Genomic DNA, 21,314 nt, shown 5'->3' with positions numbered 1-21,314 from the left:
ACTGCTGAGGGTGCGAGAGCAGCGCGTGCTGTTCATCTTCAGTAGAGCTCGAGCGCTGTGAATCAGACTGACGGACTCTTCCAACACGATGGATTACAAACTCCTAATGATTTAGTTTACAATAACATTACTGATCTTTATACCACACTGATCACTTTTCAGCATCACATTCTGATGAGCTACGTACTTAACAAATGACATATGAATTCGTGACTTCGTTATGAGTGCCATGATTTGCGCATTTAACATTTACAGCGCAAAATAGATTCGGTTATTTTGTAACCTGCCTTTGATGCTTGAAACTCCTCTTAAAACAATGGACTTGGTTTGCTGTAAAGTCCTACTTGTCATGACTCTCCTGAGCGTTTTCCAGGTAAGACTCATTATTTTAAAAGCAAAACAAGTTTTCGTATGTTTGTCATAAAGCCACTTGAGAGGTTGGATGCTTTATTTCTTACAGGTTGGTAGTGATACGGTTTCACCGTCCAAACATCCAGGTACAATATTTTATTCTTTTTTTTAACTTTTTTGGAATTTGTAGAACAATACATTGTTACAATTCAAACTATTATTCGTTCTGTTTTGCCAACATACATAAACAATGTGAACTATATACATTGTGCATAACGCGTGTTTTAATTCGTTGTATTTATTTACGATATATTATTTTTGTATATTCTTTCATCATGAATCGGATTGAGAATGTTGTCCCAGTTATGTACTGTAAATCCTAAATGTAGCCTATTTCGGTGTTCATTTAGCCTAAATATAGCAGCCTAAACACAATAATCACACTTCGGGAAATATATGGACGGAAATGGACTTTCCATTTGTTTAGTTTTTATATTTTTCTCGTGTTTTTGTTCTAAACCACTGAAGACGAAAGACGGAAATTTAGTGTAACGATCGTTCTCCTTAAGTTTTGTTCACTGTCAACAAATGTAGACCAACACCCTCTTTCCTTCATTTATACAAAATCTGTTTTAAATGATCAATTTATTATGCATGAAAATAAAAGATTAGACTGAATGATGAAAACAAACAAACCTTCCCTGTAAGATTCTATTATCAAATGTTCATGAATGGCATGTAACTTTGATCCAAATGGCTGATGGACAATAATGTGGTGTATTAAGCTTATAATAGCTTATGGATAGATTATGCCATATATTTTTTATCTAAATGGATAGGAAAAGTTAAAACAAAGTGATAATAATAATAACAATAACAAAATGAAAAATGTAATCTTTTTAGTTTGATAGTCTATCCATATTACACCAGTGAAGAGTCTGAATGGAAACTGTGTATTTTAGTTTCATTGGATTGCAAACTCATACCATAACGATTTATATATGTGTGTGTACATTGTGATTTTTGTGTGTTGTGAACCAGGCCTTGAGGTGTTGGCGACCGCTTCACACTACTGGCCTCTGGATTCAGTGGAGGGCATCTACGGTCTATTGGACCAAATTGGGAACAGAACAGGTCATGTTAATGGGACTAACATAAGTATGTGAACATGCTGTTGTGTCACACTTGCTCTTTCATTCTTTCTTTCTTTCTTTCTTTCTTTCTTTCATTCTTTCTTTCTTTCTTTCTTTCTTTCTTTCTTTCTTTCTTTCTGTGTGTCTGTATTTCTTTCTTTCTGTGTGTCTGTATTTCTTTCTTTCTTTCTTTCTGTATTTCTTTCTTTCTTTCTTTCTGTATTTCTTTCTTTCTTTCTTTCTGTATGACTTTCTTTCTGTCTGTCTGTCTGTCTGTATTTCTTTCTTTCTTTCTTTCTTTCTTTTTTTCGTCTTTCTGTCTGTCTTTCTTTCTTTCTTTCTTCCACAGCTGTCTAACATTCTTTCAAGCTCACGTCTTTCTTAGCTGCACAGATCTGTGTTGCCTTGCAGCTGTCCTCGGTTCTTGAAATGGACCCATTTTGTCATTTGAGTATAAATGTTGTGGAATTACTCAGAAGATTACCTCAATCATCAATGGGGATAAATTACAATGACATTTAAGGGTGTTAAAAGTAAATCACAATCTCTTCCAGTGATTTACCGGTCCACTTTTGTCTGAATGTGTGTGTGTGTGTGTGTACGCTAGTCCAAGATGCAACGCTATTCAAAAAGCTGTGCAATGCTCAGTTCAAAATACTGTAAGTGAATAAAAAGCGCATGTTAGAGAATCATCCACACATCAATTCATTGCTGGATCTTCTATTGGAGTGTATTCCCACTATGAGTACAGTATGGCATTGTTCTGGCTAATTCATAACAAATGGAGAGCTGAGAGAAATTCTCGGGGCCTCTTAGACATTACACATTTGTGGTCGGCTCAGCTTTTCCCCGTGTGTTGAGAGGAGAGATGATTTATTACGCTTGTGCGAGTGTGTTTGTGCATAAAATCATCTATTCGTCACAACTGTTTAGTCATTTTGTCCATCGTGCTTGTCCCTGTCTCATGTCTCTGTGCTCACACTGTATATGTCCTGTATCCCAATCACCTGTTTTGTGTTCTTTCCCTCTCGCTTTCTTTGTTGTTTCCACATTCTCTCCATCACAGCTCTCAGAATCCACAACCACACTGTCCTGACTACCCATAATTCCTCTTCTGTGTATACCAATGACTCCACCTACACTAACATTTCCGCCACAGTAGGTGAGGCTCTCCTGCATATTCACTGCATTCTATTACTGAACGTTTGTTAGGACCCAACGTGATGTAATAAAGCTAGGGCATCGTAGAATGATGATAGATCAGTCTGGTTTGTATGTGGGGTCCTGTAGCTTGTCGCTTTTGTATATCAAAAGGACGTCATTAGGAGAAGAAATAAACAAAACCTTATATTACAGTTTACATTATGCTAACTGAAGCATGTATTGTTTGGTTACATTAAGTTCTGGACTCTTTCTTTGTAAACAACTGATTTTTATTGGACATCTGTGCTTGAGAATCATGCAATATTTTGGAATTCTTGTTGTATTTGAGTCTTTGGAAAAACACAAAAGGAGATATTTTGAGAAATGTTGTTTGGTTACCAATTCTTTAAAATATCTTCTTCAGGTTTTAACAAATACTGTACAGTTCTTCATAAAATCATGCCGATACCTCAAATCTCACTGCATAGATGGATGTTCAGACCTTACTTCTGTATATCTCCTACTCCACAATACATTTCCTAAGCCTCTCTAAACTCATTTTCACTTGCTTTACACTTCTGTCTTTCTGCCGTTGAACACGCTTTTCCACCATCATTTCATTTCTCAATACATCCATTCATGAGGTGGGATGGTGCTACGGCTCCCACTCGTATTCACAGATCCTGAGCTTTTAAATCTAATACAGGAGCATTTACAATACAGTCATTGCAGAGGAACTACTTGCCATTGACAAAACTCATACCGTCTTGACTCATCAGAAGTTGATTTATACAGATGGGAGCGTTTCGCTTCCTCAGTTTGTCAGTTTATTGACTTAGGTGAAGGCTGTGAAGCGCACACATGTTTTTAACATATGGGTCTGGGTGAAAGGTGGGGATTTCCCCTACAAAGTATCTGGTTAGTGTTACGTGAACAAACGGCATTGTAGAAATGCAAAATAAATAACCGTCGTTCATTTCGGCCATTACTGGTTATTCACCCGTACCTAATCGTTCCAGGTTTTGTTTTAGAAGAAAGTGATCATTTCAAGGTTGACATAATCTAGTAATGCGCATGAGGGGATTATGCATTGTAATCTTTACTTAAAGTCATTTCAGAGATTGATTTCAAGTGTTATAATGTTGTGGGTCACTATCTCATGTCATCGTGTAGATATCGTAGAAGGAATGGTGAACAAAGGCATCTATCTGAACGGTGATAATGGGGCCACCTTTCTTCACTTTGGCAACTATAAGGATTCGTGTATTAGTGATCCTACACTGTGTGGACCTGAAGGTAAATTCTTTCCGATCACAATTACATGAATATTATTGAAAATAATATCCTAATATTCACTATAATAAAAATAAGTCACCATAATAAACTATAATAATATATATAAGAGAAGGTAATAATAGTCATGTAAAACTACAACCAACCAAAAAGCGATTCATTGACATCCTATTCAATTAATTTAGGTCAAAAGGACACTAATGGTTCAAATGTTTTTTTTGGCAATACAAGATACTATATTTGTTGCATGAACATACTGTAGATCAGCTTACATAAATCTTTTTGTGCATGAAAGCTGATATCATCTGTTATTCATCTAGTATTGTATCAGTCAACATTCATTTCATCACAATAACACAGAATACATTTTATCCATATTCAGGGCTTGACCAAAGCAAGTTATATTGTTTGTAATAAATTGGCTTGGATCTAATAACAAACCTTTTTGTTTAAAGTTATATATCAGTCGATATTGGAATAAGGACATGGTGTTTGGTAATAGTCAGAGGGTTATGGAAGTCAGACTGTAATGCCAATGGAAGTACTTTAAAACGCCCTGCGTTATTCAATGTGTTGAGGTCATTTTAACCGAAACAGTAAGACATTGCGGATTTTATTGAATTGTGTCACAGCCCGCAAGTATGTGGTTGACACTATAACATTGAAGTTTGATAGTTTTCAGCGGTTTAACAGTCACAATGACACAGCCTTTCTTTGCTTTCTTATACTGTAATGCAATTCATTGGCCTAAAAAAGAGAAAAGACTAGATGTAAAAATTGTATTTGAAAAGAATGAAATTTGTCAAAAAATGAATTGGACAGATAGCATAATGTTTTATTAAATAATTCCGTAGATATCGCAGTAAAAAGTATTATCATGAATTCTTTTGCCCGCTATCCCTGGTACCAGAATGATGTCACCAAAATTCTAGAAATGCTTCTGGGATGCATATAATTATGAAATCTGAGTTTTGTCTTTGTTTTGAAGCACGCTAGCTAATATAGAACCATTTAAGATCAATAACAGCTAAGATTCTTGTACCAAAAGCCACAGAACATCAGTTTGGGTTTCACAGGGATATTAAATATTATTATTGGTACGTCACTGTCTGTTACTCTGCTATGGACTAGATTTTAGTTTTTTACCTTCAGTATTTTTCTTTTTATATCACATTCAGACATGCTCACACAGGAATAGCAATGCTAATCATTCAAACTATTATATATTTGTTATATATATTATATTTTATATAATAATAATTTGATATAATAATATATTTAATTGTTGTTTGTGATATACTCATATAGACCTTCAAATTGTTGTTTTACAGTTATATGGTTAATTTAGGTAAAACACAAAACGTGACTGTTTGTCCTGAACAGGAATCACTTTCTCCTTCTTCTGGAAACACCATGAGGTAGAGTCTCGCTTTGCAATCGCATCCGGTGGTAAAGTTGTGTCAAGCGGTTTCTCCGTCTATTCCAATCCTCATGGAGGGTACGTGGAGTTTTACACAAGAGGAGACTCCAGGACATGGAAAGCACATATCAAACTCCCAGGTATTTGTTTGGAGTGTGTGTATTCATGTGCGTGTTTTTGTGTGTTGCTGCTAGTTCAGGATGTGGAAAGTGTAGGATTGTAAATGGCTTCTGGGGACATGTTTTGCCTTATCTCTAAAGCCAAAAAAGATTTCCCATGCTCTCCAATTTACACACACATGGACTCGTTTTGAAATACGTTCGGGTTTGGAATTACATTTGTGATCTGACCATAAATATTTTGAATATGTAATTATCTGCATAATTATATTGATTACATCCAGATGTCTGAAAGTGCTTTAGGTCAAAATACTTCAGTGTAAACTTTGCCATTGAACTTGTGATGAGTGGTTTAAGTTTGTTTCTGACTTTGACAAGAAATAAAAAATGTGATTGAAAAGTAGTTTAAGGCAAATCATTCAACTTTCCAAGAAATCAATCATCTCTCTTTCATCTAAACTATAGTTTTTCTCAACCGTTTTGGGGAATGACATCATTCCCGGAGTATATTTATGTCTAAAGCACCCTTATTTTTGTAACCATCAGAATATCTGCTCTCCACGGATGGAGGTTGTTGTTGAGTATACTTTAGTAATTAAATTACTCAAAAGACATTAGGTATAACATCAGCTATGAAGTCTAACAAAACAAATAAAACATTTCTGCATTGTCCATCATCATCTTTTTACCGGTTTGTGTTTTCTTGAGAGTCAAACCCATGACCTGGATATTGCTATCAGTTGAGCTGCAGGAAATCTCTTGGCTTCATTGTAACCTGAATAAATCCATTCCACATGCTGTTTACACATCTCCATTTCTTTTCATTTTAAACGCATGTCTAACGCACCCATGGGTAAACCTGGAAGTAATATTCCAAACAGTCAAAACATGGAAATCAAAGTTAAGTTTGTTTGAAATTTCATTTGGATCTTTTATTCAGGGCCCTACTGGACACACGTGCTCTTCACCTGGACCAAAACGGACGGCTTGATGGTATACATTAATGGGACCTTCAGCAAAGGAGACCCCACAGGAAATGTTTCTTATAATTACGGCGACCCCTACGCCGACCTGGTCATTGGCACGGGAAATACTGGAAGTTACGGGCACTACGCAACAGGTGCTTTTGATGAGTTTGTGATTTGGGAGAGGGCGCTGTCTTCTCAGGATATCCGGCTTTACTACAAAGCCACCATTGGTAAGTTATCCTGCGACTCCACTTCACACAAATGATGTCATGTCAACAATGTTCGCTTGGTGTAACCAGGTGCTTTCAGCTGGTCATTGTCATTGTTATGTGCTTTCAGCTGGTCATTTCAGCTGGTCACAGTCATTGACAGGGTTTCTGAAATAAGCTTTAATAGGGGTTTGGTTTCTTAGGATTTCCAGATCTCAGCTTATCTGGAATATTTGTTGTAAATGGTACATCTGTCTTTTATTTATCAAGTTGAAATAGGTGGACCCAAAAAGACATTTGTGACCCTGGACAACAAAACCAGTCTTATGGGTAAATTTTTCGAAATTGAGATTTTTACATCAACTGAAAGCTGAATAGTTAAGCTTTTTATTGATATATGGGTTGTTAAGATGGGACAATATCTGGTGGAGATACAAGAGTGTAAAACTCTAAATCTTAATATAGAGAAAAACGCCTTTGAAGTTGTTAATCCGAGGCACTGTAGCAGGCCATCCACTCACAAAAATGAAGTTTTTATATATTTTGGGTTGAAAATGTACAAAATATCTTCATGGAACATGATCTTTACTTAATATCCTAATGATTTTTGTCATAAAAGAAAAATCTATCATTTTGACCCACACAATGTATTTTTGGCTTTTACTAAAAATGTTCCCGCGCTACTTAAGACTGGTTTTGTGATCCAAGGTACCATTTCAGCCACACTTAAATAAACAGTTCATCATTTACTCACCCTCAAGTCCAAATCCGTACAAACAATGCTTGTAACCATACAGTTCTTGGCCACAATTGACTACCATAGTAGGAAAAGTTACTTTATAAATGTATTTTTTGTTGAACACAAAAGAAGATATTTTGAAGACTGTAAGACAGCAAACAGTTCTGGGGCACTTTTGACTACCATTGTAATTATTCCTTGTAATTTTTCCAAGAAGTGTTCATCTGTGTTCATTAGAACAAAGACATTCATACAGATTTGGAACAGTTGGTGAGTAAATCGTGACAGAATTTGTATTTTTGGGTGAACTATCCCTTTAAAACTGTATAAAACAAGTGCCATCTGCAAACAAATATTGCTTGGCATTTCTCATAACTAAAATGTCTTCTTTGGCATTTTTGCAATGATTTTAACCAGTTGTTGTCAATGTCATTTTAGTGGATTTATTGTGTCTGTTCACACAGAAGTCTATAACAGAACCACCACATGTGCACTTCATTACATTTAATATTTTCAATTACATTTGACAACCATGTCCAAATATCCTTTGTGTTAACCCTTGATCACTTAATAAGCTATTGTTTATATTTTAACAACCTATCATATGTCTTTTGGTGTAATGTAGGCCATTTTTCTTTCATAAATTGTTTTGGTATTTTCTTATATGACATTCATTTTCAGGTGTGGCTTACGTGTGTCGAGACAATTTTTAGGGCCACTGAAGATGTTTGATGACGCACATTAGTTTTTGGTTAGGATGTGCTGAAATGCCATCGATGGCTGAACATTGGTTTTCGTAACATGCTGCTAGACTTTACGGATATGAAACATCTGTGATGCTGACGATTTGCTATTCTACTATTATCGCTGGAGTTATTGCTGTCCCTGAGGGTTATTACACATAGGAAGAGACAATTTCCTAAGGAGACGCTGCTCCACATTCCACCAGTTCTCAATTGGAGCACAGTGAAATACCACATCATAATATGAGAGTTCATACTTGAGTGTGTGTGTCCTTAGGGACAGTTTTGTTGACCACTGGACGTATCTTTTCTTTACATGTATGTGCCAATGGGCTGGCGTTTATATAAGGGGGCTTGTTTTGTTTTAATGAAAAATCTGTCATCATTTGGTTACTTTGGTAAAATGTCGAAATATTTGAAGGATCTCTTCAGCTTTTTTGTTGGTAGTTAATATTTCTTGCTACAGTATAATTGATTGTCAGCATGTTTCTCAAAGCTTCAAAACTGTTCAAAAGTAACAAAAATCTAGTCCGTTCGGCTGTTGTGTGCTACATTTTAGCCAATTATTATATATTTAACTCTTTCTCCAATGATAATGCTGAAACTTGCATTTCGCTGGCAAAATCACTTACCACACACAAAAGAAAAACTGATGGTGTTTTTGCATCAATAGTGATGCGATTTTTTACATGGTAGCAGACTCAGAGCTCGACTCAGAATTTAGCATGCTTTGATAGTTGTACATTCTCCATTTACGGTGTTTGACATGCATTATCAACTATCCTTCTATGGAAAGAGCTGTGAAAGGTTTCAAAATTGCTTTTTTAAGGGGAAAAAATTAAATCATAACAGTTTGTAACTGAATGAGAGTGACTAAATAATGGAGGCACTTTCATTTTGAGATGAACTGTACCTTCAAGAGCAAACAAGATGTCTTCAGTGCGATGGCAATAAGACAGATACAAATTTAAGCTCCAATGAGGCTGCTAATGGTTAACATAAGTCTCCAGAGGATGAGAGAATACATGTGCTGGTTGTGTTGGTCTTGATAGTCTTCTGTAACGGAGACCAGACTACATATTTTGTTGGTTGTGGTTTGAAATGAAAGTTACAATGGACACACTTTTGTGATTATAAATCCAGAATTTAAAAGCATAGCTCACCCAAAAAATTATTCTATCATCATCTACTCATTTCAAACCTGTATGACTTTTTTCTGCAGAACACAAAATAAGATATTTTGAAGACTGTTGGTAACCGAACAATAGCAATACCCATTGACTTGGATTGGTTCTGTGTCCATACTATAGAAGTTAATGGGTGCCACCATTGTGTCCATTCTTAAAAATTTCTTTTTTCTGTGTCCTGTGCAAGAAAGAAAGCCATACAGCTTTGAAATGACAACAGGGTTGTTACATGAAGACAGAATTATCGTTTTTCCGTGAACTATCACTTTTAATCGTATAAAATGTATTCCATGCTTAAAGTTAAATGGATGTCATTGGAATGATTTAGGGCTACTTTTGGCAACGCAGGCGGGCTATTGGCTACCACATTGGCAAGTGTAGAATATACCCCCTAACTGTGCTGATTGATTGTTTGCCACAATTTAAGAAAAGAGCATTTGTTATTGATCAAAAACACAACGAGGTGTTGTGGTAGAAGTGAAAATCTACTGTTGTTTTGCACACGTCCAGATGCAATAAACTCTAATGAGGGACATAGTACAGAGTCATTAGAGAGCTTCTTTGCCAGGGGCTCTATAAACCAGCCTTACTGCAATTGATATCTGTATACAGGGATAGGTATCGCATATGTTTCCAGGTGAAGTATTTGTTGTGTATGAGAGAAAGAACATTTTCTCATGAGTGATGCTTTAGATGGAGTGAGTTTGGCATTGTTTTTTATGTATTATTACAAAGCTCTTTGGAATACTTGATTTTGATTGGTCAGTCTCCGGTCAGATTTTTGTGTGCTGACATAACGCATAAACTGTATTGACTGTCACCCTGGTAACTGATTTCCTACATGTGCATGTAAATACGCTGGTTTTATATCTTTCTTACATTATAAAACAATTTCAACTGAAATAAATATTTCATGTGCATTTTTTATTTGCTGAGTTACTGTGAAAAACAGAATAATGTGCAGTCATCCGGTCATCACTGCAAAATTAACCTTTTCAGAATAAAACAAGGAATAGCGTATTTTTCAACAATGACCGGTTGACTTTACATAATCCCATGCTTATAATATTCTTTATTTATATTTAGTTTTCATTGTTGTTTAGATTTTATTTGGGAAATATACAGTAATCCTTCTTATCATCTGTATCACCATTATACCTAATAGTAAACCTGATTTTACTATACATTTTAAAATGAACATGCCCATTTCTACAAACATTTTAGTTTTACTGTATTTCCTTTGTTTTTGTCACTACAGGAGAGAAAGTGATGTCCACATTCCCGACCGATGCCTCCATCAAAGTCAGTACTGGAACAGATTCTATGGTAAATTTTTCAGATCTGATGTCACTCATACTGTAACTTTCTAAAACCGTGTCTACCAAACTTCATTGAAGACAGACTGAAAACAACTGCATGATGCATTAGTCTGAATTGACCGAAATCTCCTACGTGGTGCACCTGGTTGCCCGCATGTACTTTTTGAGGTGCCCGCCATGCACAGGACTCAACAATAAGAGCTGCACATGAATGATGCTCAGGGCTACAAAAAAGTATGCGCTGAATTAAGTCTGAAACCTTTTTATCCGACAAGAAGAACAATTAAATACGAAAGAAAAACATTTACAGAATACACACCTCAATGCACATCCAGCAATGTATGTGTCTTTTCTTAATTGACGGTATAAATGGACTAACCAACTTGTGCTCCATCTCTGCTCTCTTTACAACAAATCATTTATAATATAAAATATAGCCTATTTATGAAATAAGACAACCTTCAGTTATTAAATTGCAGAAACCAAATTTTTTCTTACTGATATTGGGCACCTGATTATAAGGAAGGTACTTTCGTTGGCCGTTTCGTAATATGCGTCCTTCAGCGGTCTTGTGTCCTCATGTTCTCGCTCTACGTCATCAATAATAAAAGTCTGTTTCAAATATTTAAGAACAGAGAACGCATGAAAGTAACCGGATGTGTTTTTGATATCAAGGATGCATCGTATGCAGCCTAGCACGAATACGGAATCCGCTTGAAGTCCCGGAAGTCACTGCGGCACCTCCATCCAAGTTCGTTCTTCTGAGGCTGCATAGTTCCTGTTAGACGCTGGGTATCGATGTAATACATAACGGTCCACAAACTACATTAGCAACTTAATCAAAACCCATCGAAATCTAATCATAACATGTTCCTGTACAGAAGTTACCATAGCATCATCCTTGAAACCCTTATCTTCCGTAGTTGCTCCCAGTGTGGAAAAGCAACACGGATTAAAATCAGTATAATAATTGCATCGAGGGCAATGATTGGCAAACGTTTTTTGGTCCTACACCTTTCAGAGACGATGTATAATTATAAAAAAACCAATGTATCACTTTACTTATTGGTTGCTATCAGTATTTTAAGAGACTTCCAACCAGCATGACAAAAACAATTTCTGGAGAGGATGGCCTACTCAACCTTTAAAGTGAAGTTAGGATTAATGTTTATTTAAATTAGAGTCACGTTCATGCAGTGTTATTTTACATTTTTGTATCTAACCCTTCTGATACACTATTCTGTGAATGGTTATGGTGGTATAACTAAGATGAAATTTACTTTAAAAGTCATGTATAACAAAAAAGAATGCATCACATTATGCATCACACAATTTAAAGTTTGAAATTATTTTCTTATTATATCCGACAGACCTCTGGATGATTTTATCTCTTTAGTCGTGCCCTCGCTTACAAAAAGGTTGGAGACCCCTGAATTAAGAGATTACCCATTGGCAATAATGCTTAGTAGGTCATGACTCATGACCAATAAACATGAACCGAAAAGGTGGGAATTTCAGAGATATTTTGTTTGACCAATGTATGCAGATGCATCACAGAAGAGAATATAAACTGACCTGTTTCTCTCTCTTTGCCCCTAAAAAACAAAGAAAGTTGATGGATTTGTTATTGTCTTATTTGTTTCTAGAATCTGATTATTTGCGTTTATTGAAATGACCACAAATGCAATATGGAATTTCTCACAATCTCTAACTTCTGCCTCTATATCGCCATCTCTGATGGAAATGTAAAATTACAAGTTAGTTTACATCTGTCTGACTGACAAGATTGACATTTCCTGCGAAATCCAACGCGACAGCTCAATTTATACAAGATTATTATAAGCTCACTGTTGTGAATTGTTGTAAGAGACTTGACAGACAAATAAAGAAAAAAAAACGTACACTAACCCTCTTCTCTTAACAGGTAGTGGTCTAGCTTTTGTTGAAACTAGCAACTTTGTGTTAGCCCATAATGTACTGTTGCTCTTTGTATGACATATCGCTTATTGCTCCCCGAACTCTTTGTAAATCACTTTGGATAAAAGCGTCGGCAAAATGACTAAATGTAAATGCAAGATACGTTTTTTAAGTGGTTGCACTTGTACATGTTATTGTTTATTTTAAGCCGTAAAACCAACAAAATCTCACGTCAAAAATGTAGTTATTTCACGATGTGGCTAAATTCATGAAATTTTCCATACGTTTGGCTAAATTCATATGAATTCGTATGGTCTCATTCTGATATTTTAGTACAATTTGCTTTTGCGCCAGTGACGTTAGATTTAGGGGGGGGGTTAGGGGTGGAGCTTCATTTCTGCTTCTTTTCTTGTAATTTAAAATTTTTGTACGATTCAATCACAAGAAATATTTACACATTTATACGAATTAGCCACTTCATAAAATAGTTACGAAACCCATTAAGATTGGTAAAACTTAATTGCAGCTTTAACATATATTTCTTGTGATCTCTTCATGACTCAGGAGATGACATGGCAAATTCTTTTTTTATATATGTACTTTGAACAACAGAAATGAAACATTTTTGACACAAAAGCGTAGAGTTATAGTAGATGTTTTAGTTGGCATGGTAATTTGGTTTTAGGAGTGGTTAGTGACAAATGTTTGACATTAATTGTGCTACATTCGATTGCCAACTTTGACATCTGGGTAAATCAAAGTACAATCCGTGACATTGTTGGGACCTCTTCTAAATCTCTCGAAGTAAATGACTACATTACACAAAACTAAATCAACTCTCATTATTTCCAAGGCCATCTTGAAACAACGAATGCTGTTTCAGTTTGCTGTTGTCGCAGTGCAACACAAAAATTCTAAACAGCATATGTGTGAAGTAGTGACTGTGAAGTTTATTGGTTATATATTTAATTTACTTCTAAATGCTTCAACAACACCAGCTTGTGATGGAATTATGAAGCTAAATTAAATGAATTTGGAGGTTCAAATATGTTCTCAACTCATAACACTCGTAACCAAGCCTGCGATGCTGCATGTTTATTTGGCAGGTTATGTAGTAACGTTGAGTTACATCATCGTTCAGCCCTGGACTCAGTGGAAACGCAGGTTCTGAGAAAAGGGGGATGAGAGCAGTGCACTCAGAGCGTTGACTTCATTTCGATGGTAGTAAATTACGTCGGGTTTTCAAGACATTGACGTATCCTCTAAAGACTCTCAGCGGTGTCGCGCACACCTCCTCTCGCGGGCCTTTAAACTGTCTGCTCTGATTTGTTTCATGAGCGAGAATGAAGTAAAAAGAAGGTACACAAACACACACTTCGCGGTATATAGACTCACACACTCTTGTTGATTAGGTGTTATGAAGTCTACACAGACGGTGCCCTGGGACCGTCCATGTGTGCACACGCCCTTGGCGGACCGACCAGAACCCAGCAGGAAATGAGGTGGAGGCCGAAGTTGTAAACACAAACAAATTGACATCTTTTGGAACTTTTGTTGCCTCTCGATTCTGAGGAAATGGAAAGAAATTGCAGATTGAATGCTCACGCAAGCGACGCCGCTGCTTGTTATTGAGTAAAGAGGTCAGGTGCTGTAGGGGTTTAAGGAAAGTTTTGTATCTCGGTGGTTGTTGTTTGTAGCTTACGAGACTCAACTGAGCTAATTTTTGTTTTATGTTTCTCCCATAAAAAATAAACACAAACTAGACTATTGTTGACATGCAAGTACTGAAAGAGTATAAAGTTTTAAATATCGGAACACTTGATTAAGACCTCCGCAAAGAATCAACAACTATTACATTTAATGCAGTTGATATTCAATAAAATACGAATGTGCATTATTATTCATATAAATGAAATATGAAATATACAGTCCGGAAGTTAACTCCGGATGAAACCGTCTAAAGATGAAATATAATTCAATGATAAGACAAGTAAATTACAGGAAACTTCTAGAACATCTTTTGAATTTCACTTTTGAACCACACAGAGCCATTACGTGTGATTTCGGTCGTCTTTGTGGATTGCTGTTAATACTATATTTCTGGATTTGTGTGTATGTGTGTTAACAGAGAACCACTGAAAGGTCTCATCCTGTCTCCACAAACCTGGTAGATAAAGTTCATGAACCCATGCGACTAGATGCATCAGATTTTCTACAGTCTCTGTCTTTTAATCTACCAAACAAGACAATACACCAAGATACAGCCAACAATCTCACACAGGTAATTTGAACACGTGCTCATTTAAACAAACATATACCCACATACATTTCATAACAATCTTTTATTTTGCTATGTGTGTTTCAGTCTTTACTCAGGAGCGTGGATGAGGTCATAACCTCCTCAGATTGGAAAGAAAACTATGAAGTATGTTATGTACACATATTATATTGAACTCTCCTTCTGATACCATCTGATTTTTATTATTTGCCACGACCTTCTGATTTGTATTTATACTATCTGTGTCTTGTTTGGGGTTGGAGCAGTGGAGTCCAGTGGTGAGCGGGCTGGTGGAGACGGTGGATAAAGTGATGGAGCACATGGCGTCCAGACTTCAGTCCAGCGCAGACTCTGTGGCCCCTCTGTCTATCGGCGGCATGAGCTCTGTAGCAGGTCTGTACATACTGTACACTCCCACATTTTCACAATATCTGCTCTTAGGAATTCACGACATCTCTTCCTCTACAATACATGGCTGGCATGAAGCATGTGAAGTATGCATTGGAGGTGGAAATTGATCTTATACACACATTGCCGCTGCTAGCCATTTTGGTGCCCTAAGCATAATTCCATTATGATAAGCACAGTTGTCTGTTAGCAATGTTGTCAATAATGTTGCTGTATAAGCTTCTCTGAGAGCAGTACATGTGAATTTGTTTACTAAGCTGATGGGACCAGCGAATGCAGAAACGTCGTTTGGAAACCATGTCACACTCTTTCAAAGGCACGGGACTTGCAACCAACTGAAAATGTAAAAAAAGGATGCACTTCTGTAGATCCTTGCAAATTACAATGCGGTGTAATAATCGTTTCACCTCGATTATTTTGTTTTTGCTTTTGTTTAAACTTATCATAATGTCCCCAAATTAAGAATCACCCAATGTACATGTCTATCATGCATTTTGTATCAACCAACATGAAAGTAAATGAGTTAGACATGAAGCAATGCGTCTCTCTCTCTCTCTTCCTGAATCAGGCCCTATCAACCTTTCTCTTTCTTCTGTTTATCTCTTCCTTTCGTTCTCCATATCCCATCTTCCCCTGTGCTCTGATAAGACTGCGTCTTAGGGTCATGAGCAAATATTGGCCTACACTGTTAAAGTCTTCATGGCATAAATAAACACAAGATCACAGATATAAAGAGAGCAGGATCATTTGTCGGCGAACAGTAGATGATAAAGATTTTACCCAATTGTGACAGCGCTAATTATGTAACAAACCCACATTCACTTCCTTTTGACTTCTGTAGATTATTCCCTGATGAAAATCCCTCAGAACTACAATATGCCCAACTACCGGTTCCCCACACAAGGGAAGAGTTACATCTCAGTTCCAGGAGTGGCTCTCTCAATGCAATGTGAGTAGATAACATATATGATGTAAACCATTGTTTATAATTAAAGGTTCTGCCAAGTGTGTAAAGCACACATACGAAATACCTCGGAGTGCTTGAGACTGAGGTCAAATGATGTTGTTTTCGCACAAGGACAATAGGGCATGCATTTATCGTCTTTCATGTGTTGTTTGTGGCTTAAAGACAATAAAATGACAATGAAATAATCTCTGATGCCTTCCCGCTGCTCTCAGATTAAACCTGTCACTCACACAAATCCCTCGAGGAGAAAGTATTGCGTAATCTAGAGGGGTTTGGTGCACAGTTTCGTGAAAAATAGGGTTACTAACTCGTTTTTAATATGATCAAAAGTTGAGTGTTGCAATGTGTGTTTCCCACGTGGCGGCAGCAATTATGAGGCCATTAAACGTTTTGTTTGTTTGATACCATTTTGGGGTCAACTCCCCTTAGCTTTTTTGGCTCAACGCTGAACCTGAACCCCGATGTTTTTATTATAAATCGTTTTAATAATCTATTAAACCTCTGTTATCAGAAATGGAACATAAACGGCATGCTGGCATTAATGTGCCACTGATCTGCCTCTCCTGCGCACACGGACTCATGTTGTGCACTTCATTAAAAGAACCAAGCAGAGGTTTTATACAGCAATTAAAAGCAAGGAGTGATGGAGCGTGTTGGAGCGGCGGCCAAGTTTCTTTAAGTTTGAATAAACATTTGTTAACATTATGCATTAGCTAATACGAATAACAATAAACAATACATGAGTACTGAAGTTGCCTTTAAGTGTATTTTTTTGAATGCAGATGAGTTTTTAGGAGCAGAGCGTAAAATATTTTCCTCCTCCTCGCGCGTGGCGGTCTCTCAGCGCGTGTGTGTGAACACACATCTTTCCCATTAGATGTGCAATGAGAGGACCACATGCAGGGCCTGTGATAATGAGTCTGTCCACCCTCCGCATTTCAACAGCAGCACAACACATTCTTGAACACAGATGCGCACACGCGCGCGAAGGAATTGCATGTAGATTGCGATCGCGGCAGTCAAAAGTTAATAGCTTTTTAATGCTTGTGTTTGTTTTACCCTGCAGCTCAGACCACAATCGTGGGCCTTTTCTACCACAAGATGCACAACTACTACAATAAGATCAGCCCACTTCAAACAAGGTGACGTGTGTGTGTTAGTTAATGGTGGACTACACAACTTCCTGTATAGAAACATCATCTTATGCTCTGCAGCATCTCTGTATATATTCTACTGTATATTATAGACCTAATAAAGTGAATGAGAATTCCTCATAAGGATAGTAATAGCATTATGTGTGTGTGTGTGTGTGCGTGTGTGCATGCGTGTGTCTGTGTGCATGTGTGTGTGTTTCCTTTTGGACATGTTGTTCCTGTGAGCATGTCTTTAGCAATCTGTCTTTCTTTCTCATCTGGTCACTTTGTTCTCAGTGTCTGATACTCCCAGCCATTAAGTCGACTGATAACACTCGCCTCCCATCTTAACACAGATGTGATCAGTACTGAACTCATTTTAGCTCAGCTCCGGGACTCAATGGCCTCCTTTTACATAACAGCTCTGGCTAACAAAGCAATGTGTGGTCAGGGTATATTCCTGTTGACCTCTAAACATATCAATGAACCTGAAGATGTGACACAGAATTAGTTTTGTGCTTATTACTGTATATTTTTATATCCGTCTTTGCTCTGTCTAGCCCACATTCTGTATATGTTGATCTTTAAGCATATTTTAGCTTAAAGATATGCACATTGATAGAGGTGTAAGCAATAACTGACTGTTTGTCCATGCAGCATTAGTGAAGCAGTGGATTTTAAAGATTATAAAATCCAAATGGCCAGTCACCTTATCTCTCTGAAGGTGGAGCCATATCCAGCGCTGTCACTCAACCTGTCTGCCGAGCCTCTCATCAGGATCGTCCTCACGCACCAGCTGGTAGGAAAACATCATTTGTCATTTCAGTCCGTTTTTATGTTTAGTCGGGTGTTTGTGTGCTTCTATTTGTGTTTAAACTTAAAGGAAATTTTGTGTTATATTTTACTCACCCACATCACGTTCAAAATGTTTTAGGAGCTCCCGGAGTCTTCCGAACACAAATAAAGATATTTAGGTGACATCCAAGAGATTTCCAGGCGTCCTCGTAGACATAAGGGTTATAGTTGTGGTCAAGGTCCAGAAAAGACATACTTAAATTGATCCATCCGCTGCTAGTGGCTCAGTTGAATTGTTTTGAAGCGACGACAATACTTTATGTGTGAAAACCAAACAAAATAATGACTTTTATCAATGAATTGAATTGTCCTCTGGCTTGTCAGTCTATGGTGCACGTTTGACGGAGAGCACTTCGACGCATACGCATTCGGTGGGGGCACATGCCGGAAGCGCATCTCTCTGTTTACAAGCAGACGCACGCTGTATTTAAGCTGATCTTCGCAAAATGTCTGAGGATTTCAATATTGAGGAACTCTTGCACTTTTTTTGCACAACGGTACAAACCGAATGCACATGCGTCAAAGTGCTCTATTGAACATGCACCATACTATTTTTGCTTAATGTTTAATGCATAACAATACGTTGGTGCAAATAGTACCGTTATCTGCCTCTGTTTATAAGTACCAGTAGCATCTAACTACTATTTCTACATAATCCATAGAAACAGCTATTTTCGGTTACATTAAATAACATGTCGCTTAGAAATACTGTTATTTCTATACTGTTAATACAGCTATTTTCCCTTAGTGTAAACAGAACCTACTGCTATTTAAACTTAGCGTAAATAGTCGCTGCCTATTTATTACTGTTATTTATTGTCAGTCCCTGGTCACGATTCACTTTCATTGTATGAAGCGGCGTAGTGTGAAGAAAAAAATGATTACAATTAAATGTAAATTCGCTCTTTACTATGCCTCGTGAAAAGACTTTCAAAGACCATCATTCCTCTGCTGCTCTTGTGGCTTTGTTTTTCGGTGAGCCGTGGGAGCCTTGTTACATGAGAATGCCATCGGTGGTGAGGAGAACCGCCAGCAGTAACCATGAAAATCCATTTCGGTATGTGGCGTCCCTCGCTCCTGTTTTTCAGTCCTGAAGCGGTCCGTGCATTTGGCCAGAAGAAAAGTTGTTCTGAGCGCTATTAAAAAGGAAAAGATGATTTGGTTTAACAAGAAGCCTATTTGGCACGTATGTGTGCAGATGCAACGACTCCGTCGAGGACACGTCCATCTGCCAAATTTCCATGGGAAACCCTTCAGAAATGGACACAGATGGCATGTAGACAAACTTAACCAGTCGGGCATGTTTAAAGAGGGTACTTGCTATAAAAAAGATGAAGAGAAAGCGTTCACTGTAGCATTGGATTTCCCACTTATCACTACAGTCTGTAACATCACATAAGAGATTCTAAACATGGCATTATGTCACAATCCTCTTATACAAAGACTTGAATCTCATAAATAAAAAAAATAAAGAAACTCATCCACTTCTAGCCACTCTAACTCCGTCCTAGAAAAATCACAATTCGCTTGTTATTTGATCAGTCATTAAATTTTCCCTGTGTCTTTTTTCAGTGTTCTTTTTAAAGCACTTTAACTGCATTTAAATCAAAACCATGCTGGCATGCATGTAACTATAGAGACGGACGTTTGTTTTGCTGGCTGGTTCATGCTTTTGTGAGAAATGTTTATTTCAGGGATGTTTGATTTACTGTGTATGTGCGTGTGGGATTGTAAGAAAGCTATTGTAATAAATGACAGCAACCTTCCGTAAGAGAAAGACCCAGTACCTCAGTTTTAAGGTTATGGACGTCACTGGGATTTATGACATCACTGCCCGCAGAATTATAATACGTTTGTTTATTCCTTTATTTTAATAGGACACAAGGTATAGACACAATAGGATAGTAAAGGGTGGAGAGAGGGGATTCAAACTTGGGTTGCTGGAGAACAGAATTATACGAATAATCAAATAATAATTAATTAAATAAAAATGTAATAGTATTATCTGGAATTAGCAAACAAATACTTAAAATGTTTAGGCATTTCAAGTTGAAGTTTTGAATTGAATTGAATGGAATTTTGAATAGGCTACTTTTTCAAAACTATATATCAAACTCAAGTCATACAAATGGCATGAAGCAACCCGCATGAAAAATACTGTAGTATACATTTGTAAGAACTTTTTTAACTCAAGAAATTGTCCAAAACAGTCCTTGTTTAACAATGTTACAATTAATAACTTCTTGCACGCAATGAAACCCTAATTTACGCCTCTTGGGAAAACAATGAATCATGCTTGAATGTTGATCGTTGATTTACACTGGCGTGACATGACGACTTTGAAGTGTAAAATTCAGATTCTTTCCTGTGATACAGAATTATGTTTTATAGAATGTGCCCTATTCCTTAATCCCATAATGACTTGCTTTAGCACACCCATTACCTTGTGAGGGAAATCCAAAAAGGGGTACATTCTCAAAAACAGGGGTCTCGGGGCTCAAAAACAGCAAGAAAGAAATAAGGTAAATGTTACATTTCCCCAAAGTGGGTTTTGGTCAAATTTATGGTACATCAGTGGTACTGGATAAATTGGAGATACAAGCAAAGATACAGCTTACATTTTAACAGGTACTTAGAAAATGTGTCACTGGATTCCCCTTTTTCATTTGTGCTGGTTATAATTTAATGACAACATTTATTTGAATGTGTTTTGTGCATCTTGCTACCATCATTGACGTTGACCTCAATAGAGGCATTGATATCTGGGAAATGTGTCATGGGGAATACACGTGAGCTTTCTTGATCTCTGTGTCAATAATCTGTCTCAGTGTGTGTGATGGAGTAGTGTGCTAAGACCTTGTTTAAGATAAGACCCTTTGTGCTGTGTTTTAATCAATGGCCTATTAGGAAGAATGATCTGACATATTAAATATTTGGGCATGAGGTTCTTCTGTGGCTTGGTGTGTGACAACAATGCTGTTGTGTGTGGAGATGGTTCTCACGGTACGTTTGACCATGTGATAAGAGCGCTGGACTCGATTTGTGTGGATTAATTAAGTTTAAAGTATACTAGAGATAAACAAAAATGAGGGGATGTGGGGATTTACTGTTCTGATGTTTAAAGTTTCAATT

The 21,314-nt window shown here is 37.1% G+C and overlaps 1 protein-coding gene across 1 annotated transcript in view; it reads left to right on the top strand.

Annotated features, from left to right (window-relative positions):
• The window catches only part of adgrd1 (adhesion G protein-coupled receptor D1), a 43,872-nt gene continuing 22,558 nt past the window's right edge, over positions 1-21,314 (top strand). The window contains exons 1-13 of the mRNA XM_079468511.1: positions 1-373; positions 461-497; positions 1,393-1,509; positions 3,801-3,923; positions 5,304-5,480; positions 6,400-6,657; positions 10,564-10,631; positions 14,670-14,822; positions 14,907-14,966; positions 15,086-15,212; positions 16,069-16,176; positions 17,261-17,336; positions 17,985-18,126. Coding sequence (XP_079324637.1) covers positions 293-373; positions 461-497; positions 1,393-1,509; positions 3,801-3,923; positions 5,304-5,480; positions 6,400-6,657; positions 10,564-10,631; positions 14,670-14,822; positions 14,907-14,966; positions 15,086-15,212; positions 16,069-16,176; positions 17,261-17,336; positions 17,985-18,126 — 1,527 coding nt within the window. The 5' untranslated portion in view covers positions 1-292. The remainder of the gene's footprint in view (positions 374-460; positions 498-1,392; positions 1,510-3,800; positions 3,924-5,303; positions 5,481-6,399; positions 6,658-10,563; positions 10,632-14,669; positions 14,823-14,906; positions 14,967-15,085; positions 15,213-16,068; positions 16,177-17,260; positions 17,337-17,984; positions 18,127-21,314) is intronic.

This window comes from Barbatula barbatula, assembly GCF_947034865.1.
Source record: "Barbatula barbatula genome assembly, chromosome: 11".
Classification (NCBI taxonomy): domain Eukaryota; kingdom Metazoa; phylum Chordata; class Actinopteri; order Cypriniformes; family Nemacheilidae; genus Barbatula; species Barbatula barbatula.
This window is presented reverse-complemented; position numbering and strand designations above follow the sequence as displayed.